The 20111-nt window shown below is 37.1% G+C and overlaps 1 protein-coding gene across 3 annotated transcripts in view; it reads right to left on the reverse strand.

Moving 5' to 3' along the window:
- Nucleotides 1–3432: 3432 nt before the first annotated feature.
- The window catches only part of ripor3 (RIPOR family member 3), a 47808-nt gene continuing 31129 nt past the window's right edge, over nt 3433–20111 (reverse strand). For 2 of the 3 annotated variants that reach the window (XM_083532330.1, XM_083532332.1), the window contains exons 11-23: nt 13637–13782; nt 12128–12203; nt 11783–11884; nt 11310–11696; nt 11070–11218; nt 10489–10657; nt 9426–9555; nt 8715–8876; nt 7773–7931; nt 7063–7265; nt 6873–6956; nt 4848–4938; nt 3433–3794 (exon numbers count right to left, since the gene is read on the reverse strand). In XM_083532330.1, coding sequence (XP_083388456.1) covers nt 3694–3794; nt 4848–4938; nt 6873–6956; nt 7063–7265; nt 7773–7931; nt 8715–8876; nt 9426–9555; nt 10489–10657; nt 11070–11218; nt 11310–11696; nt 11783–11884; nt 12128–12203; nt 13637–13782 — 1959 coding nt within the window. In that variant the 3' untranslated portion in view covers nt 3433–3693. The remainder of the gene's footprint in view (nt 3795–4847; nt 4939–6872; nt 6957–7062; nt 7266–7772; nt 7932–8714; nt 8877–9425; nt 9556–10488; nt 10658–11069; nt 11219–11309; nt 11697–11782; nt 11885–12127; nt 12204–13636; nt 13783–20111) is intronic. The other variant, XM_083532331.1, reaches the window with a different exon arrangement.

Below are 20111 nucleotides of genomic sequence, written 5' to 3' on the forward strand. Positions count from 1 at the left end.
ATTTAATTAGTTTGTGTATCAGCCCAGTCTCTGATAGCTTGGGGTAAAAACTGTTATGAGCACACACATGACAATACATGAACAAGAGATCCAGTGAAGAGGGCAGCAGGACCTTGCTGTACCTAATGAAAATATTGAAATGACAGCACTGCATAGAAATAGATATCAGTGAGAACTTTGACCAGCTGGCCTTAACATCCTCTGGGCATTCTGTCAGGAATGTTGTCTGGTCCCGCAGCTTTCCATTTACTTTGAAGTTGTACCATTGCTTAAAAGCTGTTAAGCTAGAAGGGGTAAATCACTGCCACAGGCAGATTGTGGTGTACTGTAAATGACCTCTGCTCAGAATGTTTCCTTTCTTCTGTTGTTTGACCCTATTGCAGCGTTTGGCACCACTGATCATATTATTGTCATTTATAAACTAATACTAAAATAAAAAATATAAACATTTTTATTGCAATTAAGGTACTATTTGATGGTATCTTACATTCTGAAGGCTACAGCAGGTAGCAGAGCTTTCTCTTACAAAGCCTACACACAGCCTTCCAATTAGTGTTTGGATGTATTCAAGTCTGAGTGGAGATGACTGAAGATTGCAGTCCAAAGTCATCTTTGCAATTAATGCAAACATATATGTTAAAATGGCTTAGAATTACAGTTTTGCACTCGTCTTCATCACTGAACATCTAATAAAACTAACTATAATAAATATAATAATAAAACTATAATGACTTAATTTATGGTGTCACCCAGAAAAGGATGTCCTGTGATTGAGTCTGGGTATTCTAAAGATTTTTCTCATTTCATCTCAGAGAGTTTTCTCTTGCTACCATCACCTCTGGAATGGACTGGACAAGTTAAATTCAACTTTAATCCTAACAAGTCCATTTCATTCCATTTCCATTCCAGGATAAGTGGCTGTGGATTCGGTAGCCATGTAAGTGCTTTATCTCTCTGATAGCCCAGGACACATTTGCCAATGCTATTTTTAGGGTCACCTTGTCACCTCCCCTGAAGGTGGAATCTTGGTCTTCATCAGCGCAAACTATTATAATTAGTGATGGTTAGACCAATGGGCTTGGAGACATTGATGTCATGAATGAGCATGCTGATGTAACTGATCACTGATGATCTTTATTCTTTAAGTTAGTCAAGTCACCTTTGGTTGCAGCCTCCCTGAAAATATGACAGTCAGGGTCAAATGTATCCAGTATCCAGGATGCAGACATTCGTAAGTAGCCTGTGGTGTTTTGTTTTTAGCCTAGCATGGACTTCTACCTTGTAATCGTGCTTCTTCTTCTTTACAAACAGCTTATGAGGTCCCACCACTAGGCATTAGAAGATGTAGATGACTTAAGACCTGGTCCCTGCAGCAAGCTGAGAACAAAACTTCTTAAGGTTAAGGTTCCTTTATTATGTTCCTTAAGAGATAAGGAACATAATTAGCACCATTTTGGATCACAATAATTTGAGAATGGAATAAATACAAGATAAGTCAAACACCCTCGCTCTAGAGCGCCATGCAAAATCTCACCCTCATGGGTTAAGGATGACTTTGAGAAAGGTGAGGGATCAGCCCAGAATTACATAAAAGAAGCCTGTTAATTATCACAAGGAAGCTGGGACCACAGTCACCAAGACAACAAATTGTATAACACCAAGGTCCTTCTGCTCAACAATGCACATGAACATGCCTGTCTGAAGTTTGCCGATGAACACCTGAATGATTCAGAGAAGGCTTGGAAGAATGTAATGTGGTCATATAAGTTCAAAATTGAGCTCTTTGTCATCATCTCTATTCGCCATGTTTGGAGGCAGAGAAATGCTGAATATGACCCCAAGAACACACTAAAAGATGGATCGTGGATGGGTATTTCAGCATGACAATGACCAAAAACATTTTGCCAAGGCAACAATCTGATGGCTTTGTAGCCCATTCCAGCTTTGTGCACGTCTACAATCTTGTCCCTGACGTCCTTTAACAGCTCTTTGGTCTTGCCCACTGTGGTGAAGAGGTTTAAATGGAAGAGGGTGATTTTGTGACAGGTGTCTTTTATACATGTCACGAGTTGATATTAGAAGTCATTTCTTAAAAGCACAGGACTAATTTGTGTGTTTTTTTTTTTATCTCATCTGTTTTTTTATATCTTTTGTCTCTCTCGGTTAAAATAAACCTACTATCTAGGTATAATATAAAAATAAATATAACAATTCAAGACTGTTAATTTCTTTGTAATTTTTTTTGTAAAATCAGCAGGGGATCAATTCATTGTTTTCCCCACTGTTGCTGTTTACAAAATGGTGATCTTCATATAGTTCTCATTCACTTGTTTTACAACTTGATATATATTTAAACATTAAATTACCTCGTTTAAGTGACCAAAGATTTGGTTTTTACAAATATATGTATTTCACAGATATACTGTAAGCCTATATTCCATTGATTTGGTCACATTTCTAGATTGTGGGGAAGTGGCACATTTAATCCCAGAAAATTATGATGTCATCTAGTGGTAAAAAAGGACACTACAACAAGACATAATGAAGAGCCCTTTAGGAAGAAATTATGCTTTTCCATGCTCAGGAAAAGTAGCATATTGGACAATTCATGAAGGGTAGGTTTTACGAAGAAAAATGGACTTATCAAGATGAGTAGACACACGTTATAAGTTTACCATTGGCAATTGTTTGTAAAACCCTGCCAATTTATATAATTGACATAAGATATAGTTCATGTTTATTAAGGGACAGATGTGTAAATACCAGTAGGATTTATTTCAAATGATAAAAGCTATCTTATCATTTCCAAACAGATTAGTGGACCAGAAATAACAGTTGTAAAAAATATATATATTTTTATTGGCACATTGAAACAGGTCAAAATGGCTTTTGAGTTAATCATGAGGAATACAAAAGTTCAAAGTTGACATCTTGCTGAAATTAAAAATATTCCACTTTCTGTTTAGAGCAGTTATCGAGTTTTCATTCTGAATTGCACCGGTTGAGGTGTTTGGGAATTATTCACTTAACCAAATAAAGTGTACTGTAAATGCCGTCATATGTTAAATACTACTGGTTTGAAAAAATACAACAAATTTGGGCTACAAAAGGGTAAACACACCAAGTAAAATAAACATAATTTTTTTTTCAAACAGTTAACATTTAAATAAACAAATAAATAATTAACAGGGCTATGAACACAACAAACAAACTCAGAAAAAAACGTCTCTATTTGTTTAATTTAGATTTAAATATGGCTCCAAAATCTCAATATGTTCCTTATTGCCTAGGCTAGAATTGCTTTTAGCAAGAAACATTAACAAGGCGATTATTGTTTTTTTATTGTCTACACAACTGTTCAATGACTATTTGTCTTAGCATCAGCAGTGTTGAATTCAGTGTTGAATTTCCTCTTACCAATTCATATAAAACTTATGAATTGGTAAGAGGAAATTTTAATCTTGGACATGAATAGAGTCTATAATTAATTACTGGATGACAGGAAATTTTAATTCTGTTATTTTAAATGTTGATTTCCTGTTCAGTTACTCTCAATTCAATGTATTTTCTCTTTTTGGTTTCTTAGTTGTAATTGTTACTGTGTAATGTTATATATATTATATATATTGCTTATTGTGTATATTGCTTACATTTCTTTGCATCAACAGTAGAATAATTTGCTAAATTTGTCCTTTAAAAGATTGTGAGTTCAGTTTTTTGGTTTTTATAAATTTCCTCATGTATTTCAGAGCAGATCTGGTCCATTTTTTGAAATGCTTTGTGCCCTTTTTTCCCTGCAATAAAATAGCAATATAGTTAATATTAATTAGAGTTAAGGTAACTCTAATACAATGTGTACAGTGGCTGCTGTTATAATTTATAAAGTTAAAATGTTTTAGCTCAGGACTTCTAATTCCTCTTCTTCTTTCGGCTGCTCTAGTTAGGGGTCACCACAGCTGATCATCCGTTTCCATACAACTCTGTTATCAACATCTGCTTTCTTCAAATTAACCACCTGCATGTCTTCCCTTACCACATCCATAAACCTCTTCCTTGGCCTTTCTCTTTTCCTCCTGCCTGGCAGCTTCATATGCAGCATGTCTCTCCTCCAGCACATAACTAAACCATCTCAATCGTGCCACACTCAACTTGTCTCCAAAACGGCCTACCTGCACGGTCCCTCTTAATAAAAATTAATTAAATTAAACAATTATTGTGTATGTAGTGCTTTTCCTTGGCATGAAACCATACTGTTGTTTACAGATGGTCACCTCTTCTCTCAGCCACTTCCACTACTCTTTCCCATAACTTCATAGTGTGACTCATCAACTTTATTTTCCTGTAGTTACTGCAGGTCTGCACATCTTCCATAATCTTCAAAATCAATACCAGCACACCCCTTCACTATTCCTCAGGCTTAGGACAAATTAACTTCGGACAAATTATTTAAAACATAATTTCAAATGAAAAACTGTAGTAATAGTATACATAATAAAAGAAGTATAACATTACTGTACTGAGCACTTTATTAGAAAGACTTTACTAATACTGTTTATGGCATCCCTTTGTTTTTCAGCACAGCTTCACTTCTTTGTGGCATTGATTTCACAAAATTCCAGCCACATAGCTGCTGCTCTCATCTCTTTTACTTTTTTGCATCCTTCTAAACAATCTCTAGACTGTTGTGCATGAAAATACTAAGCAAGATTACAAAACTACAAAATTATATAATTATTTATTTTTACTAGAAGGTATGCAGAATGCATAATATGCTGTATATCTCTATAGTTTTTATTCATTTTTGAAAAAAAAAAAATAGGTGAATTTGTATCAGGTTAAAAGCTTACCGAATGAAAGGATAGTCTCTCTGGCTGCGTTCCTTAACTCTTCATCTGTGGACTGGCACAGCTCAGCCACATGCTCAGCGCTTTCAAGGGCCTAGGAGACAGATCACAATTTTTAATCTATACTCATCTCCATTCTTTTAAAGAAGGCTCATCTCAATATATATATGTGTGTGTGTGTGTGTGTGTGTGTGTGTGTGTGTGTGTGTGTGTGTGTGTGTGACAATCACAAATATATGTAGGTTTGTGTGTATATATATATATATATATATATATATATATATATATATATATATATATATATATATATATTTACAGTGAGGAAAATAAGTATTTGAACACCCTACCCTGCTATTTTCCAAGTTCTCCCACTTAGAAATCATGGAGGGGTCTGAAATTGTCATCGTAGGTGCATGTCCACTGTGAGAGACATAATCTAAAAAAAAATAAAAAATCCAGAAATCACAATGTATGATTTTTTAACTATTTATTTGTATGATACAGCTGCAAATAAGTATTTGAAAGTCAATGTTAATATTTGGTACAGTAGCCTTTGTTTGCAATTACAGAGGTCAAACGTTTCCTGTAGTTTTTCACCAGGTTTGCACACACTGCAGGAGGGATTTTGGCCCACTCCTCCACGCAGATCTTCTCTAGATCAGTCAAGTTTCTGGCCTGTCACTGAGAAACACAGAGTTTGAGCTCCCTCCAAAGATTCTTTATTAGGTTTAGGTCTGGAGACTGGCTAGGCCACGCCAGAACCTTGATATGCTTCTTACAGAGCCACTCCTTGGTTATCCTGGCTGTGTGCTTCGGGTCATTGTCATGTTGGAAGACCCAGCCTCGACCCATCTTCAATGCTCTAACTGAGGGAAGGAGGTTGTTCCCCAAAATCTCACAATACATGGCCCCGGTCATCCTCTCCCTAATACAGTGCAGTCGCCCTGTCCCATGTGCAGAAAAACACCCCCAAAGCATGATGCTACCACCCCCATGCTTCACAGTAGGGATGGTGATCTTGGGATGGTACTCATCATTCTTCTTCCTCTTCCATAATTCCTTTAGTCGAATTATGACCCAAAAGTTCTATTTTGGTCTCATCTGACCACATGACTTTCTCCCATGACTCCTCTGGATCATCCAAATGGTCATTGGCAAACTTAAGACGTGCCTGGACATGTGCTGGTTTAAGCAGGGGAACCTTCCGTGCAATGCATGATTTCAAACCATGACATCTTTGTGTATTACCAACAGTAACCTTGGAAACGGTGGTCCCAGCTCTTTTCAGGTCATTGACCAGCTCCTCCCGTGAAGTTCTGGGCTGATTTCTCACCTTCCTTAGGATCATTGAGACCCCACGAGGTGATATCTTGCATAGAGCCCCAGTCCGAGGGAGATTGACAGTCATGTTTAGGTTCTTCCATTTTCTAATGATCGCTCCAACAGTGGACCTTTTTTCACCAAGCTGCTTGGCAATTTCCCCGTAGCCCTTTCCAGCCTTGTGGAGGTGTACAATTTTGTCTCTAGTGTCTTTGGACAGCTCTTTGGTCTTGGCCATGTTAGTAGTTGGATTCTTACTGATTGTATGGGGTGGACAGGTGTCTTTATGCAGCTAACGACCTCAAACAGGTGCATCTAATTTAGGATAATAAAAGGTGGACATTTTAAAGGCAGACTAACAGGTCTTTGAGGGTCAGAATTCTAGCTGATAGACAGGTGTTCAAATACTTATTTGCAGCTGTATCATACAAATAAATAGTTTAAAAATCATATATTGTGATTTCTGGATTTTTTTTTTTTTTTAGATTCTGTCTCTCACAGTGGACATGCACCTGCGATGACAATTTCAGACCCCTCCATGATTTCTAAGTGGGAGAACTTGCAAAATAGCAGGGTGTTCAAATACTTATTTTCCTCACTGTATGTATATATATATATATATATATATAGACATATAGACATATAGACATATATATATAAGAATATAGACATTTTGGCAAAGATTTAAATGAAAATCAAGATGCTTACCTTTAAGCATTTCAATGCCAAACAAGCCTGCTGCTGCACTTCAATGTGATTATCTTTTAACAGCCATGTGTAGTAAACCAGGGCCTGTCAAAGTCAGCATAGATCAAATGCAACATGCCTGTATTTTAAGAATAATTACAAATATACATGTTGAACATACTTAAGTTGTAGTGGATTGCTTATTCCATACCTTTAACCTAAATGACTTATAGCCTGAGGCCTTGCAAAGGCAAGAATTCGCTGAAATTTCAACCTTGTGACTATCATCTGTAAGTAACTTGGCCAGGAGCTGGAGGGTTTGTCCCATTGGTTGCAGTTCTGAGATCCTCCATCCTTTTAGCTTCTTGAGTACGTTCCTCCGCTTGGAGGACTCAAGACATGATACTAAATACACTAATACAACAACAATTTTTATTATTTTTTTTTATAAATGTGTTATTCTTCTAAAAGAAATGAATAAATAATCACATATATAGAATATGAAATATGACAAATGTGTGAGTATGTATGTACAGATTCAGATGGATTCTCTTTACATTTTAGGTCATCATTACATAAAATAACTCATAGCCAAGCAAAGTACTTTCATTTCAAATTACAAATGCTGATATAATAATAATCTGTGAATAAAATGGAAATATGCTTCACAGTGATATTCACACTAGGACTGTATGCATTTTTAACTGTATATACAGTGCATTCATAGAGAATTCAGACTCTGCCCCTTGTAATTTTATTTCCTATTTTAGTTCCTTGGCACATATCAGAGTTTACACAATTTCCAATTTAGCCCGATAGTTTCAAAAACGGATTTGACTGTTATTTTGTGTATTAGTTCTATCATATCTAATTTTTCTGAAGACAGATACTATTTGGTGTTGAGCTACATTGTGCATTTACCTTCTCTTGACATTTGAGAGATATGATCTCCAAAGTTGGTGATCTTCCAACGGTTAAGGTAGATATGTAACTGAAACAAAGAGACTAGATCTGTTGCGCACCCAGTTTGTGGGACCATCATAGAGCAGGACTGGACCTGCTGCAACAACTGAGCAAAAACTGTGAGAAAGATGTTGGAGAATCGATTGTAAATAAATTCAATATAATATAATATAATTAGGGCTGTCAATCGATAAAAATATTTAATCATGATTATACACATGATTGTCATTAGTTAACACACAATTAATTGCAACTAAATTGTACATTTATATCTGTTCTAAAATGTACCTTAAATAATCACACTCTAATCAACATGGGCATGGACAAATATGGATGCTTTGTGCAAATGTATGTTTATTATTAGTGAAACCAAACTCAACATAGAGTTAGAAGACAAAATTTTCTTGTCAATGTTTTAAAGTAATTATGGTGTTTTAAATTACGTAAATCATCAGGACACCCAATGGAACTTTTGCTATGTTTCCACACGGACGGTTATAATTGCCAGATGTGTGCATCATGACTTTTTTTGTCCGGGGAACAAGAATATAAGTCTCTGATCAATTACCTCAGTAGATGGCGGTAATGCTCAACTTAAGAATGCGAACCACCAATAAAGAATAAGAATAAGAATAATGGTGGATTTTGGTGCTTGATTTGGCACGTCAGTAAAACAAATGTTTTGTGATTAAAAATTCATCTTCACTGGAGTTTTTATATCTGAGTAAAGAAATTACATCATGAATGAATGTGGGTTGCATTTATTAATTAAAACATTTTATAAAAATAGTCAAACAAAAATGGGTTAATCGCACATTCATAAAGTTAGTGGCATTAAAATTAATTTGCGTTAACTCATCAATTTTGACAGCCCTAAATAGAATAGAATAGAAAAGAAACCTCTATCAGCTTGGCCTGGCAACTTGGCTTTCACTTTGTGAATAAATTGCTTGCGTAGCATCTTGAGAAATGAGTCAGCAGTGCAACAAAATGCTGGGGCACTTCCACAACATTCTTCCCACATCATCATAACATTTCTCAGCTTTGGTGCCCCAGACCACACTAAAAATCAGTTCAGAACAAAACAAGAAATGTTTGTGACTGAAATGTTTTAAATAATAAAATAAAAACATCTATAAATCTACTATATAATATCTGTTGCAACTTAAACCTAATAGTATATTATGACCAAATAATAGCTTCAAATAGGATTTTAATTTTGTTCCTAATCATGTCATTCGTGATATTTTATTGATAGCGCATACAAGCATGTGTCTAACATTCATTCAACGATGTGTCATCATGTATCACTTAAAGTTGATCTACACCTTGAAATTACTGCAGTTAATCTTTAAGAACTAACATTGATTTTTAATGATAGTTGATATGCATACTGGAGGTGGAGGTGGTCAAGCTCAGGCATTCTAACAGGCTAGTTCTATGTTTAATGTTAATTGATTAAAGGTTTAACTAATATTTATTTATTACTGCTTTTTAGTTATAAGTAGCAAAAATTTCCCAATATGTATAATTTAATGAATTTCCAATGTAAATCATTTGCAATTATTCCAGGTGAATTGGTCTTTTACCACAACTCATTCAGGCACTTACATTCTGTTGCTGAGATATCATGAGTCTTCCTTTGTGTAAAATTGGCGATTTTTTCAAGGACTTCGCTTTGGCATGATAGTTCTCCCAAGATGTACTGTTGCATGTACTCCAAATTATACACCCTTAGTGCCTGTAAGAATAATATAACATTACATATTTTAAAACCTTGCAACTCGAAGTCTTTTATGTTTTATTTTTATAGATCGAGTCTGCTGCCATGTTCCTGATGCCTTTTTTTTTTGTTGTTTATTTTGCTTTTCTCTTTAATATTATTAATGAGGCATGTATTAAAATAAATAGCTTACTAAGTCCTATGGGTCCTTGAGTTGCATTTTGCTACAACCTAATAATCAGTAACCTATATGGAAATGTATGTTGCATGGACAAATGTATGAAATAAGTGCTTATGCATTCAAGTAAGATATATGTGCAATTATAATATAATATATAATAAGAATGATTTAAATATCTACACAGTGCCTATTACGTTTGGAAAGTCTTTCATTGTTTATACGTCACATGCATGCTCCTTTTCTTTGCAGCAAACAAGGTAAAAGGTGAGAACACACAGGAATTGGACAGTAATTTTGGATTCTGGATGATGAGTCCAAATTTTATATTTACAGCTTTAACAGAAGAACTTGTGTTAGGCTGAAAACAGGAGAGAATATGTTGCCAGACTGCTTCACACCCAAAATCAAACATGGATGAGGAGGTTTAATGGTTTAGGGTTATTTTTGAGCATGGAAGCTTGGAGACTTTTTTCCAGGTGAATAAATACTGAACAAACATTGCTTCCTTTCCATATTTATTGGCATGCAATTTTGTCTGGACTGTGGCTAATTGGATCCAACTACACCATATAGCAAGACAATATCCCAAAGCACAAGTCCAAGCCCTGTCAGCATTATTTAGAGAAAAAAATAGTCAACTGGAATGTTATTTATCAAGGAATGGCATGCCCAGTCACCAGACCGGACAATGTCAGCAATTGGATAAGATGTAACAGATATTGTTTTTAAAAATATTGATATGGATTGACAAAAATATTATGGTTTCTTACTTTCAGTAGCACAATACATATGTTGAGGTGGATCTCCAAAGCTTGATCCAGAGTGTACTCTCCAGTGCTGAGTAAACTTTTGTCCTCCCTCTGTGTTCTTTTTGCCATGATCCCTGTATGCTGCTCCCTTATATCTTCCGACATTCCCTCTTGACTTGTGACAGTGAACCTGAAATAAACCCAATCTATAACATTTAAGATGGTACAGCAGCAACATTTACAAAGTGATTTGGGGATACAGTATACAACTGTCCTGACAATTTTGTCCTTTCAATGTTTACTTTTGTCCTCTAAAATATGATGATAAAATATAAACTAAAACTGCTTCATAAATAACCATGCTCAATACTGTGTACTTTACTATACTATAACCCATACCGGAATGTCATATATTCTCTATATTATACTGAATCCATACTGGAAACAGTGCATTCGAAAAAACCTATTTTATCTTTAGACCTTGAAGGCATCTCAATTTATAGACATATGTGTCTGGAAAATTTTTTTTGTCAATTTTGTTAAATTCCCTTCCTCTACATTACCCATTTAATTCTACCATTAGTAAATAAGCTCAAATCTACCTAATGTCCATGAGTCTGTTGCTATTCATGCAAGAGTTGCTGTCTTCTGTGTTGAAGTCAATAGACAAAAAGTCAAAACTGCCAAGCACTTCCTCTTCCTCTACATCTAGTGCTTCACTAGAAGATGACTGAAGATTGTAGATATCTCTCTATGAACCAAGGCAGAGTTAATGAGACAGATTAAACATTGGTTTTAGAGATTGCAGTAACAAAACAAAAAAAAATAGCTAAGAAGATCACCTTTAAAACCTGGGTGAGATGCTTTATATGTAGATTCAGGTGCTTCAACTCTGCTTTGGCAAAGCCTATCTCCTTCAAGGTAGTAGCAACTTGTGTTTGAACCAGGCCAATCCTCATGGGTAATGCTTTTCTTTGGAATTTCCCTACATGTTTTTGGACCTTTGCCTTTTCTTCAACCCCTTCTTCTACCTCCTCTATTATAAGATCGTCTGTAGCCACCGTTTTTTTCTGTGGTTCCAGTTCGTGATTAGTGGCCACCACACTATTTTGTTGAAGAATATCAGGAGTATTGTAACTCTGAAATAGCAGAATGCTGTCTCTCTTGCTGTCCCTTGGAGTAGAAGAACCCGTTTCCGGCTCTGAAGGCCATTCTTCATATTTATCACCCTGTAAATGTAAGATTAAAAGATCAGGCATTGTTTTGATGATTTAAAAAAAAAAAATTTTCTATTTCAGCTATGCATGGATTCTACCTTTCTAATAGGTGTTTTTTCATCCACAGATTGACAATCAATTGAAAGGTCTGGGAAGCTTGGGGGATGACTGGTCCTTTCATAAGCCAATGGAGAGAGTACCTGTGTACAGTCAAATATGTAGTAAAGCAGAAAGAATGACCCCTAGAGTCATGTAAGCAGATTGAGAATGAGCTATATTCATCTTGAAACTTGTGCATCATAGACTATGTAAAAAAAGAGATGCATGACCTAATTTTCAAGTTTTATGTACCATGCATGCTAGGTGTAGGTGTGTCTTACACACTCGTTAAAATTTTTTCATTGTGAAGATAGGAATGTTAGAAGGTGTAGAGAGCTGCTTACCGGTCTTTTCCTGCTGTGGGTAGGTAGTCGACTGGAAGATGACGTGATATTCTTTACCATTCCTCTATCAAAAGGACTGCATATAAAGTGAGAGTGTGTGAGAGAGATTTAAATATAACACTTTAGTGGCGTTGAAAGAAATATAAGAATGATCTTAAAATCAGTGCCACTGTTCTACTTATTCTTTAAAAATAAGCAGTCCAAATGCAAATCAAGCTCAGAACAAAATTACAATAGCTTGCAGTTTTGCTATCTTAGACAAGCGACTAATAAGATTTGAAACATAACGTCAAATATCAACTGACGGTTTGCAAATGTGGTCAGAAATTGTATCCTGTTGTACCCACAGTATAAAATTGTATAGACATGTATGTCCTCTATATTCCTACAGCATTCGCCGTGGCATTGTTTTTGATCAGCTACTGCAATGTCACAACATTTATTTCTGTCCAGAGTTGCAGTAATTTTTCACCAAGATCTTGTATTAATGATGGGAGAGTCGGACCGCTGCGCAAAGTCTTCTCCAGCACATCCCAAAGATTCTCAATGGGGTTAAGTTCTGGACACTGTGGTGACCAATCCATGTGTGAAAATTATTTCTCATGCTCACTGAACCACTCTTTTCGCAATTTGAGCCCGATGAATTCTGGCATTGTCATCTTGGAATATGCCCGTGCAATCAGGGAGGAAAAAATCCATTAATGGAATAACCTGGTCATTCAGTATATTCAGGTAGTCAGCTGACCTCATTCTTAGGGCACATAACTTGCTGAACCGAGACCTGACCATCTGCAGCAATGCTAGATCATAGCACTGACCCCGCAGGCTTGTATAGTAGGCACTAGACATGATGGGTGCATCAGTTTATCCGCCTCTCTTCTTAACCCTGATGCACTCATCACTCTGTACCAGGGTAAATCTGGACTCATCAGACCACATGACCTCCTTCCATTGCTCCAGAGTCTTTATGCTCCCTAGCAAATTGTAGCAGTTTTTTCCGATTAGCTTCACTGATAAGTGGTTTTCTTAAGGCTACACAGCTATTTAGTCCGAATCCTTTGAGTTCCCTTCACATTGTGTGTGTGTGTAAGTTCACGATCATTAAAGATCTTTTACCGGACCACATTTCTTCCTCGAAGATGGTTCCCCACTATTTTTCCATTTTTTAATAATGTGTTGGACAGTTCTTAACCCAATTTTTGTAGTTTCGACAATCTCCTTAGATGTTTTCTTTTCTTGATGCATGCCAGTAATTTGACCCTTCTGAAACAGATTAACATCTCTTCCATGTCCACAGGATGTGTCTTCCGACATGGTTGTTTTTAGAAATTAGAAGCTACTTACTGCATCAGTAAGGGTTAAATAACTTGTTGCCAGCTGAAACTAAATTATCCATGCTGTAATTATCAAATGGGAGGCTTTTACCTATTTGCTTAGTTAAATCCAGGTGGTCACTTTTTCTTGAGGGGCAGTGTATATCAAGCATACAAAACAGTAAGTATTACTCACTTCCAGACCACCTCCAGCTGGAGCTTGATTGTTCCCAGTTCTGTAATGTCAACAACCATCATTTGTGGATGTGCAGTGTAGAATTCGGTGCACTTACATGTCACCATTCCAACTAAGATGGAGCTTAGGCCCTTTACCTCTGTTACCTAAAAAAAAAACACATATCATGCCTAATATCATATGATGTGTAACGTATAATACTGGCCACTAAGCAATTATATTCCACAGTCACAAACAGGGATTAATATTAATAAAGTCTGGGCTGTGTTCATTTATTTTAGTTACACTTTCACTACAGTTGATTTTCAAGCTATGTATTTGTGTTGGGTCACTTATTTATATACTAATGACCAGTGTTGTGCTAGTTACTAAAAAATAGTAACTAGCTACAGTTACTAGTTACTTCATTCAAAAAGTAACTCAGTTACTTTGTTGATTACTTACACCAAAAAGTAATGCATTACTGTTAAAAGTAACTTTTTTAGTTACTTTTTTAAAGAACCTTCTTTTATGTTTCCATTATTGCCCTTTTATGCGTTATGGTCTATACAAACACAAAATTTACTTAAACACAAAGTAATTTTTAAACACTATTTTATTTTAGTCAGACCAGCACAAACTGAATCACAAGGAATTCTGAAATAAATAACAAAACAAGCTGAATAATATATTCACAATCAAAAACTAAAGTGGCTTCTGCATCATAAAAGCTGTTGTGTTGAGCTCTTAAAAATGTTCCTTTCACGGCTTAAGTATGAAAACTATCAACAATGTAGAACAGAACACCTGGTTAGCTTCTAGCTTCGTCAAGGCATGGAGTTTCTGGAGGAGCTTCGACAGATTGGAGTTGCTGTTTATTCGCAGTAGATACAACCTTCGAACCAGAAAGACACAACTTACATTTGACTAAAAAGTTTTTGTATTTATGCTCAACTAAAGTGAAATAATGAGCATATTTCCACTTTGGGAAACTCGTCTTGCTCTCGCCTCGACTCGCCATTACTGCCGCACAGACCTGAATAAACGGAGACACGCCCACAGTGCGTCTTCTTCGTGTTTACAGTGGTTCTCATCCACTAATCCTACAATGTGTCTCTGCTGTAAACAGGTTACACTGTAGGATACACTTCAGCCGAAATGCATTCATTTAAAAAAGTAACGCACAAACGCACCATACGGTAACGGAGTTACTTGATTTTTAAAAGTAACGTGTTACAGTATTAGTTACTGTCAAAAGTAACTTCGTTACTAGTAACGCGTTACTGCCCAACACTGCTAATGACTGCACAGCCAGTGACCTAACTCTTAAACTCCTGAAATTTGCAGATGATACTACGCTCATTAGACTCATCCAAGACGGCGACAAGTCTGCATTTCAGCAGGAGGTGAAGTGGCTGGTGCTATGATATAGTCAGAACAACCTAGAGCTAAACACACTAAAACACTATTGAGATGATAGTGCACTTTAGGGATAACCACTCAACACTACTTCCCCTCACAAAATCCAACAGCCCTGTGTCATCTGTGGAGACCTTCAAGTTTCTGGGAATTACATTTCCTAAGACCTGAAATGGGAATCCAACATAAACTCTATTCTAAAAAAGGTCCAGCAGATAATGTACATTCTATGCCAATTAAGGAAGTATGGTCTGCCACAGTAGCTGTTTATACCATTCTACACTGCAGTCATTGAATATGTCCCATGCACATCTATCTACAGTTTGGAGCAGCAACAAAACAGGGCAAAAACAGACTGCAGCAAACAGTTAAAACAGCGGAAAAAATTATTGGTGTGCCCCTGCCCACTCTTCAGGGACTTGTACCATACAGGAACAAGAAAGCTGGCAGGAAAAATCACTACTGATCATTCAAACCCTGGACACAACCTCTTTCAATTCCTCTCTTATGGCAGTGGCTACAGAAATTTGTTCACCAAAACTGCCAGACCTACGAAAAATGTTTTCCTTAGCCAAGCACCCTCATTAACAACTGACCTTAATTATATGCCCTGCCTGATAACTACAAGTACCAGAACATTATTATAATTATCAGAACAGTCAGTCATCACATCATCCCCATATGTTACACACACTACTGCTGCTGTATATTGTAAAGCATTTCTAAAGTAACCTCTTTATCTTGCATGAAGCACAATAGTGCTACTTGCACTACCTTGCACTTTTACACACTGATCTGTCATATACTCTGTATATTGTGTTCTATTGAATACTTATATTGTCTAGATTGTCTCATATTGTCTTTATTGTCTTGTATAGTCTAAGCTAAATGTATTATGTTTTCTTATGTCTGTTCTTTTGAGAGTCAGCAACAGCTGGAATCCAATTCCTTGTGTGAGTCAACAGACTTGGTCAATAAACCTGATTTAAACCTGATTCTGATTATAATGTTTAAACAAGGCGACTAGCCTTGTTCAGTCAGAGTCTCTGTGACACCTGGGGGCACTAGCCAACACCTTAAAAATAGCAGCTGGAGAAGGTTTTTGCAGTCATAGTGCCACCAGCCCCAATACAATCTACTCAACAAACTTAAATGTACATACAGTGGGTACGAAAAGTATTCAGACCCCTTAAATTTTCACTCTTTGTTATATTGCAGCTGAAATCATTTAAGTTAATTTCTTTTCCTCATTAATGTACACATAGCACCCCACATTGACAGAAAAACACAGAATTGTTGACATTGTTGCAGATTTATTAAAAAAGAAAAACTAAAATATCACATGGTCCTAAGTATTCAAACCCTTTGCTGTGACACTCATATATTTACCTCAGGTGCTATCCATTTTTTCTGATCATCCTTGAGATGGTTCTACACATTCATTTAAATCCAGCTGTGTTTAATTATACTGATTGGACCTGATTAGGAAAGCCACACACCTGTCTATTTAAGACCTTACAGATGAGAATCATGAGGTCAAAGGAAGAGCTCAGAGACAGAATTGTGGCAAGGCACAGATCTGGCCATGGTTACAAAAAAATGTCTGCTGCACTTAAGGTTCCTAAGAGCACAGTGGCCTCTATAATCCCTAAATTGAAGATGTTTGGGATGACCAGAACCCTTCCTAAAGCTGGCCGTCCGGCCAAACTGAGCTATCGGGGGAGAAGAGCCTTGGTGGGAAAGGTAAAGAAGAACCCAAAGATCACTGTGGCTGAGCTCCAAAGATGCCAACCATCACTGCAGCCCTCCACCAGTCAGGGCTTTATGGCAGAGTGACCCGATGGAAGCCTCTCCTCAGTGCAAGACACATGAAAGCCTGCATGGAGTTTGCTAAAAATAACACCTGAAGGACTCTAAGAAATAAGAGAGAAATAAGATTCTCTGGTCTGATGAGACCAAGATGGAACTTTTTTGCCTTAATTCTAAGCGGTATGTGTAGAGAAAACCAGGCACTGCTCATCACCTGTCCAGTACAGTCCCAACAGTGAAGTATGGTGGTGGCAGCATCATGCTGTGGGGGTGTTTTTTAGCTGCAGGGACAGGACGACTGGTTGCAATCGAAGGAAAGATGAATGCGGCCAAGTACAGGGATATCCTGGAAGAAAACCTTCTCCAGAGTGCTCTGGACCTCAGACTGGGCCAAAGGTTTACCTTCCAACAAGACAATGACCATAAGCACACAGCAAAAATAACAAAGGAGTTGCTTCACAACAACTCCTTGACTGTTATTGAATGGCCCAGCCAGAGCCCTGACTTAAACCCAATTGAGCATCTCTGGAGAGACCTGAAAATGGCTGTTCACCAACGTTTACCATCCAACCTGACAGAACTGGAGAGGATCTGCAAGGAGGAACTTGTTGCATCTTTCCCAAAAAGACTCCTGGCTGTATTAGATTAAAAGGGTGCTTCTAGTAAATACTGAGCAAAGGGTCTGAATACTTAGGACCATGTGATATTTCAGTTTTTCTTTTTTAATAAATCTGCAACAATGTCAACAATTCTGTGTTTTTCTGTCAATATGGGGTGCTATGTGTACATTAATGAGGAAGGAAAATGAACTTAAATGATTTTAGCAAATGGCTGCAAAGAGTTAAAAATGTAACTGGGTCTGAATACTTTCCGTACAAACTGTATACAGAAGATACAGTGTCCTGTATAAGTATTGTTTAAGTAGTAAAATCACGGCATCAAATGCAAAAGCAGTGATTAAGCAGGCACACAAGAAATTTAGTTGAGCACAAGGACTATTTATTATTTTACCCAAAATACCTTTGGGGGTTTAAATAGATTAATACACACATTGTCCGAACAAAGCCCAAATTACACTAAAGAACAAACAACATAAACAGAACATTGCATTTTTGTATAGTGTGTTTTTGTTGGTTCTGTTTCCAGTTTATTTATTTATTTATTTATTTATTTATTTATTTATTTATTTATTTATTTATTCATTTATATTTATGGACACATTGCTTGAACACAGTGAAGTATTACAAACATTTACACATTATTTTCTGAGTCTTCAACATGCCTTTTGGCAAACTCCAAGTGGGATTTTACATGCTTTGTCACTCTTATATAAACCTTTACTGCAATCTAAAAAGTTTGAATGGTCATGGTTCTGCCATGTAAAGCAATACATTGTATAATTATTGAGTTAATGTAGCTCTGTGGGATATTCAAAGTTGATGGATATTTAAGAGGACAGTGAGACATGTGTTATTGCAAATATAAATTATCACACAGTTCTTGTCAGGTTGCAAAAAATATACACTCAACAAACACTATCAGAAATGCTTGTTCACCTACTTATTCATGCACTTATCTAATAATCAGAATCAGAATCAGAATCAGGTTTATTGGCCAAGTGTGTTGACACACACAAGGAATTTGGTTCCAGCTGTTAGTGACTCTCAAAAGTACAGACATAAATTAAACCTATACAAGACAAAACAGACAAGACAAAACTAGAACAGACTATACAAGACAATACAAGACAATACAGACAATGTGAGACAGTATAGACAGTGTGGTTATTAAATAGGGATACAGATCAGTAATGTACATAAAGTGTGAGAGTGCAGGGTAGTGCAAATGACAGTATTGTGTGTCAGGTATGATAGAGAGTTTACTATAAAACTTTGTACAGTAAATAGCAGCCATAGTGTGTGCAACATATACAGATAATGTGATGACTGACAGTTCTGTGCAGTACTTATAGATATGAGCAGGGAATATAATTATGGTCAGTTGTTAGTGAGGGTGATTGCTTGGGGAAAGAAACTGTTCCTGTGTCTGGCAGTTTTAGTGAACAAAGTTCTGTAGCGCCTGCCAGAAGGGAGGAGCTGGAAGATGTTGTGACCAGGGTGTGAAGGGTCATTAATGATTTTTTCTGCCCGGTTTCTGGTTCTTGTTTGGTACAAGTCCTGGAGAGTGGGCAGAGGAACACCAATGATTTTTACTGCTGTTTTAACAGTTTTCTGCAGTCTGTTTCTGTCCTGTTTTGTTGCTGCTCCAAACCAGATGGTGATTGATGAGCACAGGACAGATTCAATGACTGCAGTGTAGAACTGCATCAACAGCTCCTGTGGCAGACTGTACTTCCTTAACTGGCGTAGAAAGTACATCCTCTGCTGGGCCTTTTTCAGAATCGAGTTTATGTTGCATTCCCATTTCAGGTCTTGGAAAATAGTAGTGCCCAGAAACTTGAAGTTCTCCACAGATGACACAGGGATGTTGGATATTGTGAGGGGAAGTGGTGTTGAAGGGTGTTTCCTAAAGTCCACTATCATCTCCACAGTTTTGAGTGTGTTTAGCTCAAGGTTGTTCTGACTGCACCATAACACCAACTGCTTTACCTCCTGCTCATATGCAGACTCGTCACCATCTTGGATGAGTCCGATGAGCGTGGTGTCATCTGCAAATTTTAGGAGTTTGACAGTTGGGTCACTTGATATGCAGTCATTTGTATAAAGGGAGAATAGCAGTGGGGAAAGGACACATCCCTGAGGAGCACCAGTGCTGACTGTCCGAATACTGGAGGTAACATCTCCCAGTCTCACCTGTTGTTTCCTGCCTGTCAGGAAGCTGGTGATCCATTGACAGGTGGCAGGGTGTATAGTGAGGTTTAGGAGTTTGGACTGGAGAATACTTGGAATTATTGTATTAAAAGCCGAACTAAAGTCAACAAACAGAATCCGTGCATATGTTCCTGGGCAGTCAAGGTTTTGTAGAATGTAGTTTAGCCCCATGTTGACTGCGTCATCCACCGATCTGTTTGCTCGGTATGCAATCTGTAGGGGATCCAGCAGCTGTTCTGTCACCTTCTTTAGATGGGCCAATACCAGCTTTTCAAAGCTCTTCATGACGACAGATGTCAGAGCGACAGGCCTGTAGTCATTCAGTCCAGTAATGGAGGGTTTCTTGGGGACCGGGATGATTGTGGAAAGTTTAAAGCAGGAGGGGACCTCACACAGCTCCAGTGATCTGTTGAAGATAGAGGTGAAGATGGGAGCTA

Source organism: Silurus aristotelis (genome assembly GCF_946808225.1).
Source record: "Silurus aristotelis genome assembly, chromosome: 2".
NCBI lineage: Eukaryota > Metazoa > Chordata > Actinopteri > Siluriformes > Siluridae > Silurus > Silurus aristotelis.